The 24557-nt window shown below is 45.8% G+C and overlaps 1 protein-coding gene across 1 annotated transcript in view; it reads right to left on the bottom strand.

Moving 5' to 3' along the window:
* Positions 1 to 1974: 1974 nt before the first annotated feature.
* The window catches only part of LOC138725988 (fibronectin type-III domain-containing protein 3A-like), a 40173-nt gene continuing 17590 nt past the window's right edge, over positions 1975 to 24557 (bottom strand). The window contains exons 4-27 of the mRNA XM_069867339.1: positions 22301 to 22376; positions 21282 to 21358; positions 19596 to 19827; positions 19044 to 19316; positions 18276 to 18331; positions 16981 to 17135; positions 16655 to 16714; positions 14453 to 14591; positions 13696 to 13749; positions 12945 to 13066; positions 12691 to 12865; positions 12401 to 12487; positions 11471 to 11609; positions 10870 to 10938; positions 10530 to 10648; positions 10319 to 10424; positions 9536 to 9711; positions 8714 to 8827; positions 8123 to 8272; positions 7396 to 7676; positions 6667 to 6879; positions 6161 to 6327; positions 5067 to 5188; positions 1975 to 4502 (exon numbers count right to left, since the gene is read on the bottom strand). Of these exons, the coding sequence (XP_069723440.1) occupies positions 4185 to 4502; positions 5067 to 5188; positions 6161 to 6327; positions 6667 to 6879; positions 7396 to 7676; positions 8123 to 8272; positions 8714 to 8827; positions 9536 to 9711; positions 10319 to 10424; positions 10530 to 10648; positions 10870 to 10938; positions 11471 to 11609; positions 12401 to 12487; positions 12691 to 12865; positions 12945 to 13066; positions 13696 to 13749; positions 14453 to 14591; positions 16655 to 16714; positions 16981 to 17135; positions 18276 to 18331; positions 19044 to 19316; positions 19596 to 19827; positions 21282 to 21358; positions 22301 to 22376 (3480 nt within the window). The 3' untranslated portion in view covers positions 1975 to 4184. The remainder of the gene's footprint in view (positions 4503 to 5066; positions 5189 to 6160; positions 6328 to 6666; positions 6880 to 7395; positions 7677 to 8122; positions 8273 to 8713; positions 8828 to 9535; positions 9712 to 10318; positions 10425 to 10529; positions 10649 to 10869; positions 10939 to 11470; positions 11610 to 12400; positions 12488 to 12690; positions 12866 to 12944; positions 13067 to 13695; positions 13750 to 14452; positions 14592 to 16654; positions 16715 to 16980; positions 17136 to 18275; positions 18332 to 19043; positions 19317 to 19595; positions 19828 to 21281; positions 21359 to 22300; positions 22377 to 24557) is intronic.

Raw genomic sequence — 24557 nt, 5'->3', positions numbered from 1 at the left:
TTTCCTGTAGCGAGGAGCCCCAGACTGAGCCCAGAGTTCAATTAATCCTCTCCTCCGGCACCCCCAGTGCTTTTCAAAGGGTTGCAGCTGAGGTGATCGGGGGAGTCAGGCCCCAAGCTCCTTCTGCGCTGGTTTAAAGGCGGCTTCTATCCCGCTAGTTAACCCGTACGTCTCTGTGATGCAGAAATTCCTTTTCCTGAAGAGATTTGTGAGGGAAAAAGTGATGCGGAGGGCACAGGCTCTGCCAGACCGGTCAGGGCGCTGTGCCTTGTCCTCTCACATGGAATGGCCAACAGAGAGGACATTGCTGTGGCACCAGGAGCTCTGGTGGCTGTGTTTTTATCCATCAGCATTACCCCAGGCTGAAGGAAAACGGAAGTGCTGGCAGCAGGACTTTTCAAGCTTGTTTTCCTGGCAGCCGCAGGATCTCTGCATTCCGCGCATGTCTTCTCAGAATTTTCTCTCTTACTTTCTGAGGCAAAACAGAACAGAACCAAATTGTTTTCTTGTTTTATCCAACAGGGATTGGCAGCGCTCCAGGCGAAGCTGCAGCAAGTGCTGTTGTCAGCTGTGACCGTCCAATGGAAGCAAGGTCTGGGGGAAGAAAAGATCCACACTGTAATCACGGAACCATGGAATAGCTTGGGTTAGAAGGGACCTTAAATAAAACCCACCTCCCACTGGATCATGTTGCTCTAAGCCCCATCCAAGCTGGCTTGAACACCTCCAGGGATGGGGCAGCCACCACTGCTCCAGGCAACCTGAGAAGAAAAGGCAGCTGCCTTGGAGAGGAAGAAGAAATAAACAGCTGATAACTTGTGGTCCCTCTGATTCATCCCTGTTGCAAAACATTCCAGCAGCAGCAAGGCTCGCTCCGATTCCCATCTGTGCCAAGGGTGACGTTTAACACCCAGAAGCCATGCACTTGGCCTGTCTGGATGTAAATGTGGTGTTTGCATCTGTCCTGGCCCCTGTACGTTCGTACTGAGGTGGCAGCTGTCCCTGCACCAGGGGGTTGTCAGGGATGGAGGTGCAGGACCCTGGAAAATCCATATCCCGGAGGAGCTGGAGAACACACGTCCAGCAGGTGCCGGTGCCAGAGGCGCGGAGAGCGGGATGCTCTGCAGAGGCTGGCAGCGCTGCTGTCCAAGTCATTTGACTTTCATGAGTCAGAGTTTATTACATGCAAACATCCTGCGCAAGCGAGGGGAGGATGAATTCCAGACACTGACCTTAGACAGCAAACAAACCCCACTGTTATCCCGTCTTTTAGGGAAGAGGGGGAAGGGAGCTCTTCTGCTGTAGATGTGATGCAGGCTGTGGATGTTTGGAGCTTGGCATCGTCAGGCTGGGTTGTGTCCGTGCTCAGACTGCCTTCCCGACAGTCCTGTGCACAGCACCACAATCAAGCTGCCTGCGGCAGGAAAACTGCAGCGAGGAGACAACACAGAGAGCCAATTTGTGGAGATATTTGTTCCCAAGGCCACAAATGCCTCCTGTGCAGGCAGCGGAGCTGGAGCAGCTGTGCCTGGGCTTCCCCGGCCGGGCTGCGCTGTGAGTGCGTGTCCAGCCGACCCCATGCACCAGCCCAGGGAAGGAGCTGCCACCCTTGATCTCCGTTTGGACACTGGGATTTCTTTCAGCACTGGAGAACAGGAAATGGGGTGACAGCGCGGCCAGGCTGAGTGCTGGCTTCTCCAGCTGAGCCGGGGACATTCCTCAAAGGCAGCCGTCTCCCAGCTGGGAGCCACTGGCTCGAGGAAATAGGGACGGCAGCCACACGCTGTGTGCCGGCTGGGGCTCAGCTCTGCTCGAGGGGCATCCCCAAAATCACCGATACAGCGTTACGCAGGGGGGATTTCTCCTTACACAGGTTTTGCTGAGGTGTTTAAGGTGCAGCAAAGCGAACACCGGACACGCTGCTTCCCCGTACCCTGCAGACCAAACCCACAGAACCACACAACCACCCTGCAGTCAAATTCGAATACATTTGTATTATTTATTGGCTGTATTAAATATATTATCTATTTGATAGTTACAATTTAGTAATACAATGCATGGCAGCTTACACATAAGTCTGAGATACCTCGAAATGACAATACAAGAAAACTGAAGATCCCTAACCCATTAACGCCACAGGGGCCTCTTGTTCCAGAATGGATAACGGCTGATGGAACATCCGCATGACGGGAGGCTTTCCCGGATATTTTCTGGTTTGTGGCAATTACAATAGCACTTTCCCCCCCTCTTTAGGTGCTGTGACTCGTCAGTATTTACTCTGCAACCCTAATTATCAGAAATATTATTGCCAAATAAACCTCTACCAACATCGTTCTCGGAGTTACAGGAATTACCCTTTGGCAACAGGGATTTGCTGAAGGCAGTTTTATTTGCTAAAAGTAGAGTATGAAGAGAAATGAAGACAGCTCGTAAACTTCTCTGCAAACTAAACACTAACATCTGTATAAAACTCTTTCCATCACTGGAGGGAGAGATTTCTATGATATAATAAATGATTAACTTAAAGTTCTGCTACAAGTAGAACAATACATTCAAACATACATTTTCCAGGACTTTTAATCAAAATAAATAGAGTACAAAAGGAAGAGTACATTTTGAAAAGATTAATTTCAGATTGCACCATAAATCTACGAGTATGAAGTGATACTATCTCATAATTTAGGTTTTCCACAGCTGAAACACAACACAACGCCTCAAACTATAACGCAACATCGTTCACCACCTGCCAGAGGAGAGAGACCCTTACAGCGATCGATCACTGGGAATATTCGCCTGCCGCACTGTCACACCCAACAATCCACATACAAGTGCATCGCTCTGACGGACAGAAAGCGGAGCCGTAGTCTCGGCACCACACGCTACCTCTGCCTCTCTCTGGCATGTTCCAAACGCTCTCGGGAAGACCCATCCTGAAATGCGTTCAACACTTGGGAGTTCCAGCGTTCCCAGCATCGGATACCAAGCAGACATGCTCATCGGGAGGGATCCGTGCGCAGGTTTAACAAGACCAGTCCCATGTAGTGCACATGGTCCACAAAAACCACCCCAACAAACAGGACGAGGTTCAGAAAAGTTCATAGCAGGCCGAACATTCCCATCTAGAAAACCATGGAATGTGAAGCTGCTCCCACTGGGATAGCGAGTCATTTAAAACATTGTAGAAATGTTAGCTAAAAAGAGTTCGTTCATGTACAACTTGATAATTTGGATCGATTTAGAAGGGCATCCAAAAGCAGTCTGAACTTTTTATTTTCAGGTTAATAATAGTACAAAAACATTTGCTCAGTTTGAGCCAAATAGTGTAACATTTATCATAAATGCACTCTTTCTCCTTAAAGGCACCACCTGTGCCTTCCTGAACGCACGGCTGAGATTGAATCCGGAACACAGGGAACTACTTTCCTCTCAGGCACTGAGAGTGAAATGTGGATTGGGCCAAAGCTGCTCCCCACCAGCATTCCAAAATGTACAATTCCAGGGGCCTTTCCTGCAATGTCGCATCCAAACGCCTTCACTGTAGGCACATCACGTCCTGCTAACGTGTCGATTAAAAATGTCGGCACCCTCTACTTCAACACTTGAAATGATTATTACTGAACCCAAAAGATTAAAGTAACTGTAAAGCAGTACTACCGCTACGTCAAAGTCGATGCTCTGCCTTCCGCCTATGGATGCTAAATGTGGTAGCTCTAGCAATGTTCTGCTGTACAGGACTGCTCTAAGCTCAAGCACTTGTGCTGCTGTATTTCACCTATACCAAACTACAATGATACCTGATTAAACACTGCGGATCGACTGCCACTGCTGAGTTATAACTGGAAAAGGACTTGTTCCGTCAATGCCTTCTCTCCCCGACCGGGCAAAGGGCCCCGCTGCGAATTCGGAGAGAGGGCGAGCGCACACACGCCAGTGTGCGCAGTAAGGCAGTTTGTTGCTGTTTCATTAACAGCTCACCCTGATTACAGAGGACCCAGGATTACCCTTTCTACAAGAAATCTGTTCAGTATTTGGAAAGGATCTGCCAACCCAGCCTCACTGTTAGCCAGCAGCAAAAGTGGAAACGCATGGAACTACACGTTTCCAGCTAGGATTTTAATTAGAACTAACCATAAATACCCGAAAGAGCTTCTGTACAAAAAGCTGAGTACTGAACGGGCGCTCATCTACTTGATTACAAAGTACTGAATAACAACAGCAAATAAAATCGCAACCACTGCAAATCCGCAGAGGAGAACGATGGCGATGAAGCGCTCCTCACGCAGTGTCTTCTTAGTCTCTGCCAGCTCCATAGTCACATCGGCACAGGGCGGCACCAGCTCCGGTTTCTGAGATGAAAAGATGGTACTGGGACTGTAGGGTCCATACAGTTCTTGTGATCCAGCAGAGTCCTGGGACTGGCGGCCAGCGCAGACTCTGGCCCGATATTCACAGTTTGTCTGCAAGCTCGTGAGACGGAAGGAGGTCTCTGGTCCCTTGTACACCTGGGCAGAGGAGAGAGAGCAGCACTGCACGTCGATTGACCTCGCAAAAAGGATGCGGCACTTCCCATCCTACTTTATGAGTGAGTGTGCACAGCGTGGGATGCTGCCTGAAGTTGTTCTCTTCAAGCCAACCCAATAAAACCTCTCAGCTTTTATTTCTGAAGTATTTATAGAGTCATGGCGTTGTTTGGGTTGGAAGGGACCTCAAAGCCCATCCAGTTCCACCCCTGCCACGGGCAGGGACACCTCCCATGGGATCAGGGGCTCCAAGCCCCATTCAGCCTGGCCTTGAACACCTCAAGGGATGGGGCAGCCACCCCTGCTCTGGGCAGCCTGGGCCAGGGCCTCCCCACCCTCACAGCAAAACATTTTTTCTTAAGATCTCATCTCTATCTCCCCTCTTTTCACAGGCGTCAGGCCTGTGAAACCGATTCCCTCGCTGAACTGAACGCATCGCTCCTGCCAGCACCAGTGACCAGAACCTCAACCTTCAGATATAGCCCCTTTCTTTTGCAACCACCTCCCAAAGTAAAAGCCCTCGAGTGTTATGTGAACACAAGGTACCTGGTCAAAGTCTCTCCCAGCAGCAAGCTGAAGGATGTAAACAATGGCATCTCCTTTCATCGGCTGTAAAGGTTCCCATGTGATTTCGTAAGTGTTGTCTTCCAGCTGATTTGCTTTGGGTGCTAGAAAAAAAAGTGAGTTGTCGGCATTTTAGAGAGAGAGATCTACGGCCTCTACTGATGTTCTTGTTTTTTCAACCAGAAGAAAAGAGCCAAAAGCACCGGTTCTCACGGGGACTCATCTCCACAGTGAAGGCAGCAAAGGGGCACTGGTTTCAGAGACAAGGAGGACGTTTTCTCACCCTGTGCTCTGCTTTGGTATTTTGTCCATTTAAAATGTTTCAGTTCTAATGCAAGCAGCTCGGCAGGGTAAGCGTAAAATTACACCTTCGTTAACTGTGTTGAAGGTAACAGCCATTCTTACAGGTGACAGCCACTCAAATAGTTTTAAGGCTTGTTACATTCTTTCTTTCCCTTTGCTGTATTTAATTACATAAGCTTAAACACTGATTTCTGTAGGATCTATAGGTTACACATCTGTATTTTCAAGCTGACAAAATAAGCTTGCGATGTCTCATGCTTGCAGAGAAGAGCACATGCTCTCCGTTCACCAGAGGACACAGCCTGGTGTCCAGGTACCTCCAGAGCTGGAATTACACAGCGTGAGCATGGCTGAGTCACTCACGTTCCTGCAGGTAATTAGCGCTCCGATTGTCAGAATGACTTTCTCTAATGGCAATCTTTAATGTTCACACTTGAAGGTGCAGAGCAGAGGAATTATTTGTGTTCTCGTTTGCCTACATACTGTTGTAACTTATGCCAAATAACAGATAACCCTGAAAATGACTTTCCAGCTGAGAATGGGTGGAGGATTCCTCATCATCAGGGGTGGCAGAGCTACAGCATAGGAGCCAGCCACATACCACTCTGACACCAGAAGAGCCATTCTTACACTAGGACAAAGCCCATCACAGCTGGTTTCTGCTTGCTGTCCCACAAAGGCTCTGGGAAGAAGCTGGGCTTGGAAGAGTCAGGATGTAGTATACAACCCTCTACATAAATGTTTGCAGGAGTTCCAGCGCGGTGTAAGCTCACCTTTGAGAGATGCAGGTGGAGACTTTGTTGTAGTGAAAGCGTAAACTTCAGAAAACTCTCCTTCTCCGGCATCATTGTATGCCTGGATTTTAAAATAGTATGTAGTGGATTCGCTGAGCCGCTGTACCTTGTACGTGTGACAAGGGCCGTTATAAACAGTAACAAACCTGGAGAAAAAAACATGCATGTGGTTGTTGTGTCCCAAGCGCAGGACGCGGCACTTGGCCTTGCTGAACCTCAACTCTCAACCCCATGTCTCTCATGCAATCTGGATTTCATCTTAGAACTCCCCAAAAATAAAAAGCTGGGACGATGGCAGGATATTACTGCTGAAACAGAAATACCATTTGCTGCTTAGAAGTAAACCCTACCACAACAGATACTGACAGCATCTCTAGTTGAAAGATGGGATGCAAAAACACAAACCAAGGGGCAAACTCTGGGATTCAAAGAGCATGATACTAAGTTATAAAGCACCAACATCCTCGATGCTCCAATTTTCATACCTGCCAAACCTGTCCTCCATCTGCAAGTTGAACTGTGTCGGGTTGGTGATTAAAGCTCTGCTAGGGCCTTCGCCCCACTTCAGTTTAAGGCTCTGGTAGCTGAAGACCACACATTCAAGATGAGGAGGGTCAGGAGGTAGTGGTTTCGTTTTGGCTTTAATGGAATGACTGAAAGGACCGACTCCAAAGCTGTTTACAGCCTGTATTCTAATTCTAGAAACAGGAGAAGAACAGCTACATGGTTAATTTACTGCGACCCTGAACAAATTCTAGGATTAAGCAAGAGCTGAAGTCTGTACATGATATAACCACAAACAATAAAGCAATTAAAATGCAGTAAGAAATGCAGTTAGTTACAAATTAACTATAAAAACAATCTACCTGAAAATAAACAAACACAATGACATCGATTTCCCCATGATGAAGCTGCAGCTTCAGATGATAATCCCACTGCAGGTACTGCTGCTGAACACACCACTCTAAGCCCAGGAAACTCAGAATATAGCCTTGGCTGCGAGAGAGGATGTTAATTGCAACACAGCAGTCTGAACTCCTGCTGCAACACCACGGTTTGATTCAGGATGCGATAGTTTTACTGCACTTTTTCAGAGGTGAGGAATACCCTGGGCAAATTGTGAGCCAAATGAAACGGCTCCAAAATGTTAAAACACACCCTCAAAGCTGAAAGTCCTAGAGATGCAGGCTTAGAGCAAGCCAGTGAATCGTTACCTGTACAGAGTGTCAGGCAGTAGATTCTCAAGAACATGGCTTGTATTTCTTTCGACAGTGACAAGCTGCTTTTCGCCGTACTCGATGTTGTATTCAGTGATCTCCGACCCATGACAACATGGTTCTTCCCACTGAATAGCAAGGCACGTTGATAAAGGGAAGGAAGTTTCCATTTGATCTTCTTCAAGGAGCTGCAGTACAGACACTGCTGCAGGCACTGATGCAGGGGTGGTCACCATAGTGGTCTCGCCAAACAACCCCACTCCAGCAGCATTCACAGCCTGGAAGAGACCATGCATGGTTTGCCAAATCTTCATTTTTCTGACCAGGGGAGCTTCCTTTTGCATGGCATTAAAGCCATTTGGAAAAGAATGGAAAAGCTCTCAAACAAAATGTAAATAAGGCAAAATGGTATTTAATGTGACACTAGATCTAAGTTTCACTTATAAAAACACAGTTTGGAGAGCCTGGGGGAGAAGGGAAAGCGTTCTTATCAATTCATAAAATCATGGAATGGTTTGGGTTGGAAAGGACCTCTAAGCCCATCCAGTCCCACCCCCTGCCATGGTCAGGGACACCTCCCGCTGGATCAGGGGCTCCAAGCCCCATCCAACCTGGCCTTGAACACCTCCATACATAATTTTGTTCATCTCTAGCTGAAGTCTTTCTTCAGCTTTCTTTTCTTTGTTCATTTGCTTAGCGACACACAACAAAAGCCTTCTCCTACCTGGACTCTGCAATAATAGGTGGTGGCAGGCGTGAGGCCTTTTACTTCGTAGCTCTGGCAAGGGCCCGTGTAGATGATGTGCATCGATCCCTCTGCCTGGCCCCAGTCCAGTCGGTATTCACTGATTTCTGCACCATTGCACCCAGGACTCTGTGGGTTTAAGGGAGACATTTGCTTTCAGCTACTGTGCAAACACGCTCACCATGCGAGCGTGATCTCATTACACCAAACCACAAGCACTGGGGTAGAAAACCTTTTCCACCACAGCCAAGGGCATGACTAAGTTCAGCTTGTTAACAGGTTCCCATCCAGACTGGTGGTTGTAATAACTCAGTCCAGACCAGAGTTTTGAATGATTCACAATCCCTTGCCATTTGGGTAAACTAAATATGTTATATATTAGTGACCATATCAACAGGAGGACTGACAAAATATACAAACCCAGTGTGTATACCTGTATAAAGAAATGTGCTTAAAATATCCCACCCCAACATCCGTTGTTTCTTCCATCTCTGTGTTTCATACATGTGTCACCACAACCCCAAAAGCCTAAGATTAATTTCTGCATTACCAAAACTCATCAAAACCTACCTCCCATGACACTACAACACAAGTGGCACTTTTACAGGTTATCAGGGCTTTGCCGCACTGATCGGGGGGTCCCGGTGCAGTAGAGATCTCTGCTCTGTCGGAGGGAGGGCCGAACTGCAAGAAAACACAGCTGCCTGAATACTGCAATAGCAGCAGAGTGAAAACTAATGGGCAAGCGCCATCAGCTGAAGAAAACAAATTATTTTTAACTTGATACGAGAAATAAACAGACGAGTGCGGTGCTTGGTTCACAGCACCATCTGAAATTCCTTTCAGGTACTCTGCTCTGTGCCTCCAGGATATCTGCAATCCTCCTGTTGTTTTGTAACTCCTCCTCCCCTGTAGTCAGGACCTGGCTGCTGGGAGCACCTGACATTTATGCAACCCACATTCACCCAACTGTTTTCAATCCTGACACTATTTGAACACATCCATCCCGCACCTGCAGAGTCCGCCCTATGTGTAAAACATCAGGCAGCTTCTACAGCCCCAAACATGAGATGTTTTTCCACAGCCAGAGATGCAGGGTTTACGCCCCAGTCAAAGGACTGACTGCAAGCAGCAAGAGAACATCCAACATTTGGACAGGGTAACTTTGGCACTGACAACAGCAGAAATGCAACACACGGGAACATCCCCTTCGCTAGGGATGTTCAGTCCTTCTGTCAGTCCTAATTTACCGAATTTTCTTTACATCATTTTTTATGCTGTAAGACATTCTGGTCCTTCAACAGCACTATGAGAGAACACCGAAGCTACAACATATCATCGGAATCTCACTGTCTCTTGTGTAAAGTCTGATCTCGTTAGCAGAGTGGTTACCCCAACTTTGTTTGCCGCACGTATCCAGAAGGAATATGTTCTCCCTGGAAGCAGACTGCTCACTACGCACTCAGATGCTGGACCCTGGTACACTTGTACATGCTCATCTTGATCAGGGTTTGCCATCTCTACTGTGTATTCCATAATGTCAGAACCTCCATCTACAGATGGGGGACCTAGGGCATAAAAAGAGAAGGGTTTTCCTATTAATTTCACAAAGCACTTTTTCTTTTAAAGAGTTTCTAACCAGCCTTCTCAAGCTAAAAGTTGAATTCTAGAAGTCAGAGTGCAGTCTTCTATCATGTATCTGAGCAGAAACACTTCACAAATCTTGCTTTTCACCCCCAGGTATCAATTAGTTTAAGATGGGTTTAATCAGTATTTCTCAGATATCGTCCATTTTCATCCAAGAAAACAGTGCAGCTTCATCACTTTTTGATTACCCCCTTTCCCGAGATAAAGATAAGCAAAGGAGACAAAGGAGATAAAGATAAGCAAAGGGCTGATTTTTAAACAGCCAAACACACATCAGTAGTGAGGCTGTCAGTGGGAAGATATTTATGTCTGCTACCCTGTCCTTGCACACGCACAAATCCCCAACTTGAGGTGATCAACAAGCTTTGTTCTTCTTAAAATGCACCTAAGGACACGGACTACATATGTATATTGGTATTTTTATCTGTATATTGTTATTTTTTCCCCTGAAGAGTTCTACAGGCTTTTCATTTTTGATCTGACACTTAAAATCAGAACTATATTTTGCTCAGCAACACTGGCGCTTACCCCAGTGCAAAGCGATTTCTTTGGGCTTCGCTTTGCCGGCCAGGCACGGAGCTCGGCAGGGGCCAGGAGGAACGGCCAATGTCGTAACAGTCACAGCGTCAGAAGCCTAGCAGCAACACACAGTATTGTAGAGCAAAAAAACAAAGCAACGTTTTACTGAAACATCAATAGAAATGGTTTTCAGAAGCAAATTTGTTCTCATTTCTCTTACCTGGCTTTCACCTCCTTTGCTGACACAGTAAACTCTCACCCTGTACGAAGTGCCAGGCTTCAGGTGATCGCAGACGTGCTCCCTCTGGGAACCGCTGTACACGGTGTCCCATTTACTCCCTGAGGAAGAAGGAAAAACACTTTATACTACAACGCTTTTGCAAAAATTAGCCTTGAAAATACTCACACAATTATTAATAAAGAAGACAGTGAATCCACAGAATTGAATCTGAAGGATGAGGCGTGCAGAGAACACGCATGACAATAACCACACGTAAAAACAGGGATCAGAGCGCTGCGTTAGCGCACAGCTGAATTACCCGTCGATGATGGCTGCTTACCGGCTGATGCTTCCGAGAGTTCCAAAAAGTACTTGGAGATGTCTGACCCTCCATTATCTTTGGGTGGTTCTGAAAGAAACCAACATCTTAGAATAAATTAGAGAAGATTTAAAAACAAGGCATCACCTTGTCACCAGCTTTTCACATGCTCGTTCACTGTAGAACACAGTCAAGTCAAAAACTCAACTCGAACAGAAACCTCTGTACTCGTACCTCTACAACATGTCTTGCAGAACAGTATTTTGTTCTATTATCAATTGTGATTATGCCAGGAAGAGTAACCAAGAAAAGGCTGACAATATCAGGTACCACCTCTTTATTTTTTAAGAGCATGTGGGAACTATTTAAGCACTACAGTAAATCAAGCACCTGTTAGAGCTGCCAACTGCATTGCCTGCTTCTCTAAAATCAGTAAAGAAAACCATTACTTTTGCATGACAGCCCCAAAAGAAAGCAAGTAGCAATTTTTTTGACAATGCTATGTATTCTGCTACAATAACAACATCTGCAGAGACAAGTAATTATCTTGAGTTCACCTCTGGCTTTAATCTACCCTTAGATCAGAAGCATTTGAGTACCACGTTCACAGACGGTAACGTACCCCATGTCACCTTCACGCTGTGCGAATGGATCTTGCCCTTCACAGCTGGTTTACTTGGTGGTCCAGGTTTGTCAGGATTGGTGCTGTACTCTACCACCTCACTAGGACTACTTTTTCCTTCACTGTTGTAGGCAAAGAGCTGTTTCAAGAATGAATGGAATATATAATAAATGCTTACTTTAACAATGAACAATACGCATCTGAAGTTCTTCCACGCAAAAAAACTCCAACAAGACCCACAAAAAACCCCAGAAGTTAAAAGACAAGTTAGAAGAAAACAAAATTAGCCAGTGCAAAAAAATGTGATTTGTATTAGGATTCCTCCAAAAGCTGGTGGAAATCACCAAAGGTGATTGTCCGGTTCTGCTCTCGTGCAGTCCCACCTCGAGTATCGTGTGCAGTTTTGGGCTCCACAGTATAAAACGGATCTAAACCTACTGCAGAGTGACCAGAGGAGGGCACAAAGTTGGTGAAGGGGAAGTTGTATGAGAAGTGGCTGAAGTCAGTGGGTCTGTTCAGCCCAGAGAAAAGAAGACCGAGGGGGACCTCATCGCAGTTCACAGCTTCCTCACAAGGGAAAGAGAAGGAGCAGGCACTGAGCTCTTCTCTCTGGTGACCAAAGACAGGACCTGAGGGAATGGCAGGAAGGTGCCAGGGGAGGGTTAAGCTGGACATTAGGAAAAGGTTCTTCCCCAGAGGGTGGTGGAGCACTGGAACAGCTCCTCAAGAGGCATCTGGACAATGCACTCAGACACAAGGTGTGAATTTTATCCCGTGTGCAGGGATAGGACATGGCCCTTATGGGTCTCTTCCAGCTCAGGACGTTTTGCAGTTCTGCGTAAAGCTGTTTCAACAGCAAGAGTCCTGCAGGCTAGAACTCCAGGAGAACACACAGGCACAATTAAATGAGAAACAAAACATAGTACAAACCCTGAACTTATAGGATGTACTCCTCCTAAGGTTTCTTAAAGTGCATGAGAGTTCATCTCCATTGTACTGTGGCTGGAAACCATAACCCTGTAAAGGAGGAGAAATCAGAGCACACAGTCACTCATTTTCCACAAAAAAAAAAAAACCAAATAGGTCAGATCAATAATTTTTTTTCTTTTCACGAATTGCCAGCTCTTGTGTGTTTTATTTTAACACACAAAGTTGTTACTTATTGAACCACTGCTGCGTACGGAGGTTTTACAGCTGTAACAAAGCTGCCCAGCACTTACTGAACCCCCTTCCTCCATGTCCAAGCTGTAGGTGAGGGAGTCATCCGCAGACACCCCGGCAGGTGGGCTCCACTTCACCGACAGCCAGGTCACTCCTGCTTCCACCAGCGCTGGGGCCGAGGGGGCCGGGGGCACGATGCCGGCTGTGTAGTACGTCACTGTCTCGCTGAACCCACTGCAAAAGTGTTTTAAAGAACATGAACAAGTGTAGCTGATGAGCCAATAAACACTGTGATAGATGGTGTGCTCGTTACCTCATCCCGATGTCGTTCTTAGCAGCTAATCGGAGCGAGTACTTTGTGGAAGGGGAGAGTTTGGTGAGTTTATACTGCTTCAGGTGCCCGTAGTAGCACTCTTTGAAGGGTCCGTTCTTCCCCTGTCAAAAAGAGAGACCCACGTCACTTGGTGTGGTGACTGTGCGCTCCCTGCTTCACTCTGTTGTAATTTTCATTTCACTAATTTAACAGTAATTTAGGACTGTTAGAAGCTCACGTCATCACAGCCAGGCTGAGCGTGCCTGATGGCAATCCTGAGCATTCTGGGTTATAAAACTACATTGTGATTGAGGGATCTGCTGATTTTTTTTGTGCTGATTTGACCAAATGGTAATATATGACAGCAGTTGAAAACAAAACACATTTTTTTAAAGTTTTTTATAACTTTTGGATACATTTTGGTCAGGCGTTCAGAAGCTGAGTTATTTGTGGCAGCTACTGAAGGTGGGAGCCAAATGCTCATCCATTTAAAGAGAGCACAGGGATCAATGATGCTCTGAATTGCAAGAGATGAATGAGGAAGTTTTAGACTGCCCTCTCAGAGGACCCGGAATGGTTGTCTACTTGAATGGCTGCAATTTGATCCAAGCTTTTTAATTGGCTTGTCCCTTTAAAACTGTCCAGAAAGTTGCACTGAAAATAGCATCTGTACCTATGCAAGAAGTATTTTTAAGTATAATTGGCCTACAGATGTCATTATGACTTTTTTTTGCACTAGAAAAGGTCTTACCTCATCCCATTCTAAAAGAAAATTTGTTATTTTCGAACCATTGTCATTTGAGGCCTGAAAATAAAGAAACAACGAAAAAAAGTTAAAATCAAATGGTTGTACTTTTAGAAATACTTTTGAACAGTAAAAAAACATTTTAACAATTGACTCTAATAGATTCCAACTGCCTTTCGAAACAAAACGTTTAGTGTGGGGCCGAAAGGAATCTGCAGTGGGCACAGAGAACAGGCCTCCTCTCCCATAACTCACGGTGATCACCTGAGCCTCTGCTGTGGCACAGACGCACGTGTGCAGTGACGGGAGTTAGAAAGGGTAAAACCAGCCAGTATTTCCATTGGCTGCTGCTCTTGATTCCGATAGTTTAAAATATCAGTAGTTTTATTGTTCAAGAAGCTAAACCTACAAATCAGCCACAGACATTCACTCTGAGGTGGTCAGAGTGACCTCTGAATTAGAACGCTAAGTTACATCTATTTATCATGCAGGAACCCCAAGCAAAAATCTAAATGCTCTGCCCTTTCCTCTGCTGCCAGTTCAGAAGAGAACTTTCATACTGATTGGTTCCCACACAGAGAGACCTGCAGCCAATTCCACCACACCCAAGAAACCAAGTCAGCAAGGGGAGAGAGAGGAAGAAAACGCTCACGATTTGTTATCGGTCTTAGCTGAGCAGCTTAAAAGCCACTACCTAAAGTACACACCAAGTTCCTGACAAGGCTGATTGACACTCCCCACATGCACCCAGCAACCTGCTTACCTTCCACTGCAAACTCAGGCTGTTTTTGGTTCTGTTAATGAGCTTCGGCGCAGCTGGGCAATCCGGCTCACAACTTTCTGTGGTGAAACTCACTAATTCCGAAATGGATTCTTTTATGGAACTGCTCGTTGCTGAAACCCTGCAGAAAGGACAATTCATTATGCGGTTATTGCATTAGCACATGAAAATTTAAGGACAGAATTGTCAGAAACACTACATTTAACCACGAGCAGTGGCTGCAGCAATGAGACCAGACTGCTCACATTATAGGAAACAAGCACCCAGTGACTCTTCTTTGAGCGCTGATTCTAGAAGGCAACAATTTCAGCCCTTTTCATTCAGGAAGAAACGATAAAAACTGAATTTATGATGTTGCTCCAGGTTCCAGTAACTGATGCCCATGTCATAAGGAAGACTACTGTCCGTTCTGAACTTGGGGAAGACAGGGCTGTGAAGACAGAGGAGTGTGACAGAGCTCACAGGTAACACCTAGTGATCCTGAAGACTCCATCTGGCATCCATCCCTCACCTCCTTCACAGCTGCTCTCTGTCACAGTGCAGGTGCTGCAGGGAGGAAACCTCAGCAAGTGGCACCAAATGGAAACAGAATTAACCTTTTGCTAAAGAGACCTTGAGATTCCAATATGGACAACACTTCCTTGTGCAAGAACACAAGTGGGCTCAATCAGCTGGTCGGGCAATAAAGCCACGTTTATCAGTGTAAGAGGACAGATGTCTGGAACAGTCATGTTCACTTAAGTCTGTTTTTGAAGAGCAACACCTGACTAACTTCTCAGAAATACTGTCCATCCTATCAAACGAACGGCAGGTAAAAGCCAGTTGACCTGCGTGGAAAGCAGCACTGGGAACCACATTGCTTCTCCAGTGGGCAAGTGGAGCTGTGCTGAACATTTAACACGTACAGAACTGCTCTGCAGTTTGAGAACAGGAGTTTTTTTCAGTAAGCCCGAAACCCCATCTCTTCCTGTGCCCAGGCACTGAGGCTCCCTCTTCCATGTCCGGATCACGGTGTTCTCCTGGCTTGTTTAACCAGCTTGTCTTTCCCCTGACCCGTTAAACGCCTTCTCCAGTAACGCTTGTTTACTCTGCGGGGCAATTCCTGAACATCATGCCTTGTTCCCGTGGAACACGGCACCCAGTTCCCACTTACCCCTGCGCTGCTCCCGCACCTTGTAGTTTAGAGACACAACTTTACAAACCAAGCTGACCAGAGACACTTGTAAATCCACATTAAACTCTATGCCATTTTATTTCCCACTGCCTTCGGCCTGCAACAATCTCTTTCACTAAGCCCAATCTTTTCAAACACACCAAGGGAGGATAACCTGAAGTCTGTACTTCAGAGAGGCAGGAAGAGATAGAGGACAGAAGGGAAGAAAACGAGGCAATGAGCCAGCAATGCGTGCTCACAGCTCAGAAGGCCAATCGTATCCTGGGCTGCATCAAAAGAAGCGTGGCCAGCAGGGCGAGGATTCTGCCCCTCTATTCATCTCTTGTGAGACCTCATCTGGAGTATTGTGTCCAGTCTGGAATCCTCAACATAAGAAGGAGATGGAGCTGTTGGAACGGGTCCAGGTGAGTCTACAAGGATGATGAGAGGGCTGGAGCACCTCCCATATGGTGACAGACTGAGAGAGTGGGGGCTGTTCAGCCTGGAGAAGAGAAGGCTCTGAGACCTTATAGTGACCTTCCAGTACATGAAGGGGCTACAAGAAAGCTGGGGAGGGACTGTGTACAAAGACTTGCGGTGATAGGACAAGGGGCAATGGGTATAAACTGGACAGGGACAGATTTAGACTAGACATAAGGAGGAATTTCTTCACCATGAGAGTGGGGAGGCCCTGGAACAGGTTGCCCTGGGAAGTTGTGGCTGCCCCATCCCTGGAGGTGTTCAAGGCCAGGTTGGATGGGGCTTGGAGCCCCTGATCCCGTGGGAGGTGTCCCTGCCAATGGCAGGGGGGTTGGAACTGGATGGGCTTCAAGCTCCCTTCCAACCCAACCCATACCATGATTCTATGATTCTAATTAGCAGATAAGTGGGAATGCAGATGATAACATAATGGCCATCACTACCACACTTCATGCAGAGCATCCCTCAAGTGGTTTGTGATCACACCTTGTTCATGAAGCCACAACAATGTTGTAATTAACACACCACCGAAAGTATGAAGTACTTTGTACCTGGCATGATAATCGGTTGCTGGTCTGAGATCAGGAAGCGTGATTGTCAACTCTTCCCCACTGCAAAAAGGAACGACACATAATAAGCTGCAGCTCTTCCTTGTACTCCAAAGGACAAAAGCTCATTGAAAAGCAAAACCATGTAGCACACATTTAACTTTCAAGTTTCCCATTTGTCCGTGTAACTCTTAGTGATATTACTTAAAATTTACGTGGCAGGAAGTAGGCAGGTCTGCAAGCCAACAACCAGCTCCTGAGAGGGGGATTGCGGGTCAGGTAACGCTTTAAACATCGGAATTGTGCTTAAAGGAAGAAACTAAACTTACACATAGACAGATTTAAATTTTCCATTTTTACCACTGTTGGATATTGCTACTTCAAATGTAAATGCTGCTGGACTATGCCTATGGGTCTCTCCATTCTGTGAACTAACTGGGAGATTCCAGGACAGAACGGCTGATCTTGCTTGTATATCAGAAACCTATTAAAAGCATAAATAATGCAAGTAAGTTTGCTTTCTGTAATAAAAGGTATATTAGTCAATAACATGGCGTCGCTAGTTTGTCTACGAAGTTCCTCACGGGAGGAATTCTTTACCTTTGTAGTGGAAATACAAAGTCATTATTTGAATTTAAATAGTTTCTTATTTTCATTTCTACAATCCCACATTAAAGGATTTCCCTTTGAACGCTAAAGATGTTCACAGACACACAACATTGTCTCAAGGTAGGAAGAGAATATTTCTGTTCTACCTGCACTGTTTTCAGATTTGGAGCCTTGAACATTGGCATCAGATCTCTGTTCAGGCACAGCCTCACATTCTAACTCTAGTACAGCTCTCTTGTCACCTTAACATTGAACCACAAAGCTGTGCGATACCAGGAGGCTCTGATTTTAAGTGCTCACAACTAAAATTTTGGTCCAAGCTTTTTGCTGCGTAGTTCCTATCCTTCAAATTTTCTCTGACAAGGCATGGCCTCTGTTGGCATCAAGCACAGATGTCAGAAGCAGCAACACAAAACCACTACGGTGACAAAGAACAGCGGGAGCAAAAGAACACGGCCCATGCTTAGTGTAGAGGTAACACAAAGACGAGTTTCATTTCGCATGTTCATGGTCAAAATACCAGGCCTGGTTTAGCCTTTAGACATCTAAATTATCGTCACCAGACTCCAAATCCATACCTAAGTCTGCAAATATTCAACTATTTGCTCTGATTACTTAACATAACATAAAAAGATGATCTATTTCTGTAAGTTCTATTCCCACTATTCCTAAATCCTCCCTGCTGAACTAAGGATGGTCCCACAAGTGGACAGACTCCCATCGGTTTAGCAGGCGCTCTGCATGGTACTAAAGCTCCCTCAGATACTGGACAACCTCAGCTGTGGATACACTTTTGGGTTACGGCCTGGGAGACTGAGTCAGGCTGAGAAAGGCGAGGGAAAGCAGGCTTCTATAGCAGGGGTGCCCTTTCCCAGCTATAAACTCTGACAACTAAAACACATTTTCTCTACTTAAAAAATAAACCATTAAGAAAAAAAGACAGATCAACAAGAAACGTGTTATTTAGTAGAAAATATATGGACAGAAATAGCAGTATTTTAAGGATAATACTTACAACTGGCTTGCCGATGCTTAAGTGGATATCGCATTTCCTGGATTCCGTGTCAGATTCTGAAATTTCAAACACAAACCAGATTACTCAGACCCCAGCAGCAAACCAGCCTGTTAGCAAAATGTCACCACAAGATGGAGTTCGCCTCATTAAGTGTTTGACAATAGTGCTTATTGTGCAAAGTTCATTTCCCCTGTTTGTTTTGGCTGCGTGAGGGGTAGAAATACCAACTCTCCAAAACCAACAGTGTTACAAAAACCCTTTTAGCACATCCTGCACAAAGGGTGTATTTTCCTCATCTGAGCAGAAACAGGTTTTCTTTCACAATGTAAAAACACTCCTCCAAAAATGAAAGGTGTAAAAATAATGACAATAATCACAGAATCATGGAATGGGTTGGGTTGGAAGGGACCTCAAAGCCCATCCAGTTCCAGGCTGGATGGGGCCACGGGGCCTTGAGCAGCCTGGGCCAGTGGGAGGCACCTCTGCCCATGGCAGGGGGGTGGAACTGGATGATCCTTGAGGTCCTTCTGACCCAAATAATGACTCTATGTTATTTGATAAATTAACAAACTTGACATTACTGTTATTGCTAGAGACAAAAAAAAAAAAAGCCAAACATAATGAGACGCATTTTGGGTTTCCTCTATTCCTGAATAGCCAAAGACATTCACAATAGCACCTTCTCTGGAAACTGCTTTGCAAAGAGCTTACAGCATCTTCTGTTACAAAATAATCTAGATTTCTCTTACCCTTTTCAGAGCAACCCACCTCCCATCTCTGCATCCGGACTGCCCTTTGCTTTTCCTATCTGCTTCTGCTTTAGTGGTGCCCCTGCCCCTTGCTGGCCCTTTCCATTCCCATTCTGAAGTGTTGCATTGGAAGAATTAAGAGCTTTATGCGGTGAGGATGGAGGACTGTTCAGTTTATTGTTAGTATGACCGCTAGCTTGTCTGTCCTTTAGTCTTTTCTTCAGGTGCTCTTGCATTTTGAGACTCCTTTCATCTCGCTGAATGAAGTTTGTCCTCCCGTGAGAACGTGGTTCTACAAAGAAAGGAGAAATCATTTCATTATTCAGTATGATTTATGTGACAGCTGCGAAACGCTGTGTAAGTTGGAAGAATAACTACAGTGACAGCAGCACCTGAAGCCCCACAGAGCATCACTGTGCTTGCTGTCGATGCCCAGAGCTCAAGGAGTCCAATAACTCACATGAACCCCACAGAAATGCGTGGAAGACCTGCCAACAGAACCCAGCCATCCCCGCCCAGCTGCACTGAGTGGAAAGCGCCTTCTCCCATATGGAACCACCCGCACTCTCACCTTGTTCCTGGAAAACGTGCGGCGGTGGATGCTGATGCATGAACTGCGGCGGCAGCTCCCCCGTGCCAGGAACTGGTGGGTACACCGGGTGAGGAGGGTGAGGGAGCAGAGCGTGGTGGTGGTGCATGTAATGTGGCACGTGGGGGGGAGGAGGAGGAGGATGCATGGAAGGGTGGAATTCGGCTGAGTGAGGCAATACCACCACTTTACGAACCCCATTTTCTTCCACCACCTGTCACACAACACAAGAAATTAGAAGTTAATACGGCAAGCATCTTGTAATTACTGCACATTTAACAAAGGCTCTCCCTGCCTGGGTTCATAACCATACAATCCGACAGTCAGGCATATACACACGGGAATGAATCACAGCTTAAACCCAGCACACGTTACTGGAGGAGACTGGAGCTGCAGGCAGTCAGTTCTAAGAAGCTGAGCTATCATCGAAGCGCTAAGCAATCTCTAATTGATCAATAAGCTATACGTTCTTTTAAATAAGTAATGTGAATTGCTGAAGGTGTAACTCCCAGTCTATTTGTAATTACAGCCAGAACTGCTTTAGACCACATCCGACCGACAGAGCTGTGGAGTGTACGAGTCACTGCACGCCGTCGGGTTCGGGGTACACATCTGCACAGGCGCTCGTAGCCTGTGGGGAGCACAGAGCATTGCAGGTCAGCTCTGCTGTCTCATACTATCATCCAACCCAACTCAAATGTCAAAACAGTTCATGTTTGCCACAGGCTAAGAGAACTCAGACAAGGAACCTATCTGTGTGTCTGAACTCCAGGACACAAAGAGGCTAAGACAGTGCATGCACATCTGTGCACACACGCTTCTAAGCATGTCCTAAACCAGCAATTGGAAGGATTCTTCCGGAGGCTTATTCTGCCAGTGAAAGTGGAAAAGTAAATTTGGGAAAGAAGCCCAGAGTTCTGTTCATCTCATAAGCACAAGTCATAGACACTCCTCCTCACGCTTCTGCTGTAACAGCAGAGTGCCCTGCTGAACAGCAAGGAGGTCAGAGCTGGTAAAGAAAGGGGCACTGAAAACTTTGATAAACAGAGTTGCATTGGAATAGAAAAATCTGAATTCTGAGAGGACATTAAGAAGAAATATCTTAGGCAGTCCAGAAAAAAAATATACCTGTGGGATGAGAGAGAACAACACTAGTAAATGACCCACATAACCTCAATGTAAGAGCCACGAGTCTCATCCCCAAGGCATGTGAGAGACATTCAATGTCGCTGCTGCCCCCAGCGATGTTCCCATCGGAGTGTTTCCAGCAGAGCTCAGCACTGCCTGTCCTCATCAGCCTTGACACTTAGCAGGCTGCGGGCAACAGGGACCATTCGTACGGCCCAGGCGCCTGCTCTCCACTTGACAATGGGACTGGAGGAGAAACAAGATGTGGCTCCTGCTGACGGAGCTCAGACAGCCGATTGTGAGACACCTGCTACTTACATAGAGTAACCTCCTACTGCCAAGCAGTAGTACTGAAAAGCTGAAAACTAGATCAAATTATGCCCAGTGAACAGAAGGTGGTAGAGCCTACAATAAAGTAAGTTAAATAGGTGTCGGGTTCAATGGAAAACAGAGGAGATATGCTTTGAACGGCTGTTCCAGAGAGAACAATCGATAGCCTTATTGAAACACACCGAAATGTAACAATAAGTGAACGCTTACCTGAGATACATAACCGGGAGGCACAAAGATAGGCGGCATAGAACCGTTCGGTGACATCATAGGAACATGTGCTGGACCTGGGGAGGAACGAGGAACCACTTTTAACAAACCAGGATCTCACAAACCCCAGACACCTTCTTTTCCAGAGATGGTGGCTTGCTGTGGTGCCTGAAAAGGCAGCAAGTACACCCAGCTCTGTGTTTAGGGAATTGCTTTTAGACAAGTAGATTTAGAAGCAAGGCTTAAACTATCCAAACCGCCTCGCTTACACAGCATTTCTTCCAACTGCACAAAAATCAGCACAGATACATTTTAGTTCTTGTTTTGTGACAGTTAAGTCTGTAGCAACACTGGCACTGCTGTAACTCTGACAGCTGGTTTAAATAAGAATATATTATTTTCACACCAAGCTGAAGGAAAGCATTCCTGCCTGGGATTTGATGAAAGCAGAATGGACACATTTGATACAGTATCATTCAAAACGGTGAAAAATATTCTAAAAATATAAGTACTGATAGATTCAACCCAACTAACAGGAGGGATTTTGACCTGACTCAGATCTGCAGTTCAGTCGCTGACCCAGAAGGTAAAACAGAGCAGGCAGCCGCACAGAGGGCACTGATGCTTCCCTCGGCAGCGGCCACAGAGAGGGCAGCCACACAGTGGGCTGGCAATGTCGCTGCCTTACAGCAAAGCAAGCTCACACGGCACCTACTGAAAGTGTTTAGATTGGTGGGGACCAATTCCCACATGTGTTTGTATTCTGAGAATTCAACACTCACTATAAGACCAGCTGAGATGCTGACTTTTATAACTGAGCAGAGTCTGCAGAGATGTAACTGTGCCGATTTCCCTGTGCCACCTCGTTTGTGCTTTAAGTACAAACTGAAAAATTGGATAGATCACACTGTAGAACATACAAACCCACATTTGACACTACAAAAACAAACACTGACAGTAATCCCATGATATGTGCAGAATCAAAATATTCGGATTCAGTACTTCAGGCTTTCCTTTACCTTGAATGCACTGAATGTGTCCATCTTCAGTTGTGATTGTAAATGTTTCACCTGGGTTGACCTGCACAAGAATAACCTGTAGGAAACAAAACATAAAAAAGGGTTTGGTTTGGGTTTTGCTTTTTTTTTTTTTTAAATTTTAGAAATCACTCGGGGAAAACCCCAGCTGTTCCTTATACGCATGTGTTCCACTAAAACAATACATCTTTGGCCACTTTAGAAAGCAAAAAAGCAAGATGAGAAACATGGAATGGTGGAATGACATTTCTACATACTTTGACAGAAAATCATCACTTTTGCATAACTGGGACTTTACTCTGATTCCTGCCAGAACTGCTTCCCTTGATATGCCTGAAATAATTAAACAAGTTTTGATTCTCAAACATTTTTACACTGTTTTTTATTCTTCTATTTATACAGTAAATCACCCACAAGTCACTCTGCTTTCTAGGCTTCGTCTTGGAGAGTATTTCAGTCTCAGGGCTACATGTAACACAGAATCATGGAATAGTTCAGATTGGAAGACTGTTAAATACCACTTAACCCTGACACTGTAGCTTCTGCGAAGTGCTGCACTCAGCTTTAATCTTCTAACAAAGGTGCAGAAGCATATATGGACATGGACTCTGCTCCCACGCACACGTGGAACAGGAGATGATTTACTTGAGGTAGAGGAGTTGCTTCTGGACATCAGTAAAACACCAAAACCCTTCACAATGTCCTCCAGCTGTCAGTAATATCTATCATGGTTCCACAAGAAGGACACATGACAGACAATACTTGTAAAAATGGCATAATTAATGCACTGAAGCTTAGGCAGATCTGTCAGTACATAACTAAATTTTTGGCTCAAACTCTGCTGAATTTCTAGTAGTAAAGAGAGAGAAGCGGTATTACTTGCGTACAGAAAATGGACAACAATGGGCTGGGGATTTGCCAGGGCACAAAGAACCAGGAAAGATGAGGCCAACAGCTGCTGGGGCCAGATGTCAGCAGGGAACAGGGCTCTGGAGCAGGTACTGAACCTCTCAGCAAGTCCCATCTTCCACAGCAAGAACATTCACAGGCAGGAATGGGATCCTGCTAGACATTAAGATCTTCAAAACAGGTTTCCATTCACTAAAGGTCTCACAAACAGTTCAGGAAAATATGAACTGAGCGCAGCGGGTGGAAAAGGATCCTGAGTGAGCGGTGCAATCACAGGGTGCAATCACAGGGCTGCTGAGCCGTTTGGAGGCTGGAATTTCAGGAATGCATGGGGCAATGTCTTAGAGGAATGACTCACTCCAACTAATGAAGCAAATACAGTTCCACCTACCTTCCACCAAGGAAAAATTCCAGGACGTCTGTGTATTTCTAACAGTCAATCTGCCAAGGCAGACAGCAGACCAGCGCTGGGAGCCACAGCAAAGTGAATGCCTTTGGGGGGGCCGCAGAACCACTGCAGAGCTTGAGGGATCACCACAGCTTGAAAGCAGTTTCAAAGCACTGCCTAGCATATTGCTGTTATGCCCTGTTCACACACTTCCCACTGCTGAAGCTTTTTCAGAACAAGAAATCCTTCCAGAAAACTTAAAAATTTATCTTTATCATGGCCAACAGGAGCAGGGAAGAGATTGTGCCCCTGTACTTGGCACTGGTGAGGCCAAAACTCGAATCCTGGGCACCTCACTCCAAGAAAGATGTTGAGGAGCTGGAGCGCATCCAGAGAGGGGAATGGAGCTGGGAAAGCGGCTGGAGCCCGGGGGTTCTGGGAGCGGCTGAGGGACCTGGGGCTTTTCAGTCTGGAGAAGAGGAGGCTGTGGAGAGATCTCATCACTCTCTGCTGCTCCTGGAAAGGAGGCTGTGGTGAGGTGGGTGTTGGTCTCTTCTCCCAAGTAACAGGTGATAGGATGCGAGGAAATGGCCTAAATTGCACCAGGGCAGGTTCAGATTAGACATCAGGAAAAATTCCTTCACCGAAAGGCTTTTCAGGCACTGGTGCTGGCTGCCCACTAATAATCCTTATTGATTATTTTACATGAGCTTTAAGAAGAGCTTTCAAAACCTTAGCGTTTTATTAAATCCATATATTATACTTTTCCTTCTATTCTTTGATTTTGTTTAATTTTAAAGCTCTTACATGCGTATAAAAACTTTTCCTTTTATTCTGCGGCCTTTTCACACTTTCACACTATATTAATGTTGAATGGTTTTCTTCCTCTCTGTATCTGCACTTCTATTTTACTGACAGTTATCAGTGCTGAGAGCCACATGC

This window comes from Phaenicophaeus curvirostris, chromosome 13, assembly GCF_032191515.1.
Source record: "Phaenicophaeus curvirostris isolate KB17595 chromosome 13, BPBGC_Pcur_1.0, whole genome shotgun sequence".
Taxonomy (NCBI): Eukaryota; Metazoa; Chordata; class Aves; order Cuculiformes; family Cuculidae; genus Phaenicophaeus; species Phaenicophaeus curvirostris.
Note: the sequence above shows the minus strand (reverse complement) of the source record. Positions and strands in the feature narration are given on the sequence as shown.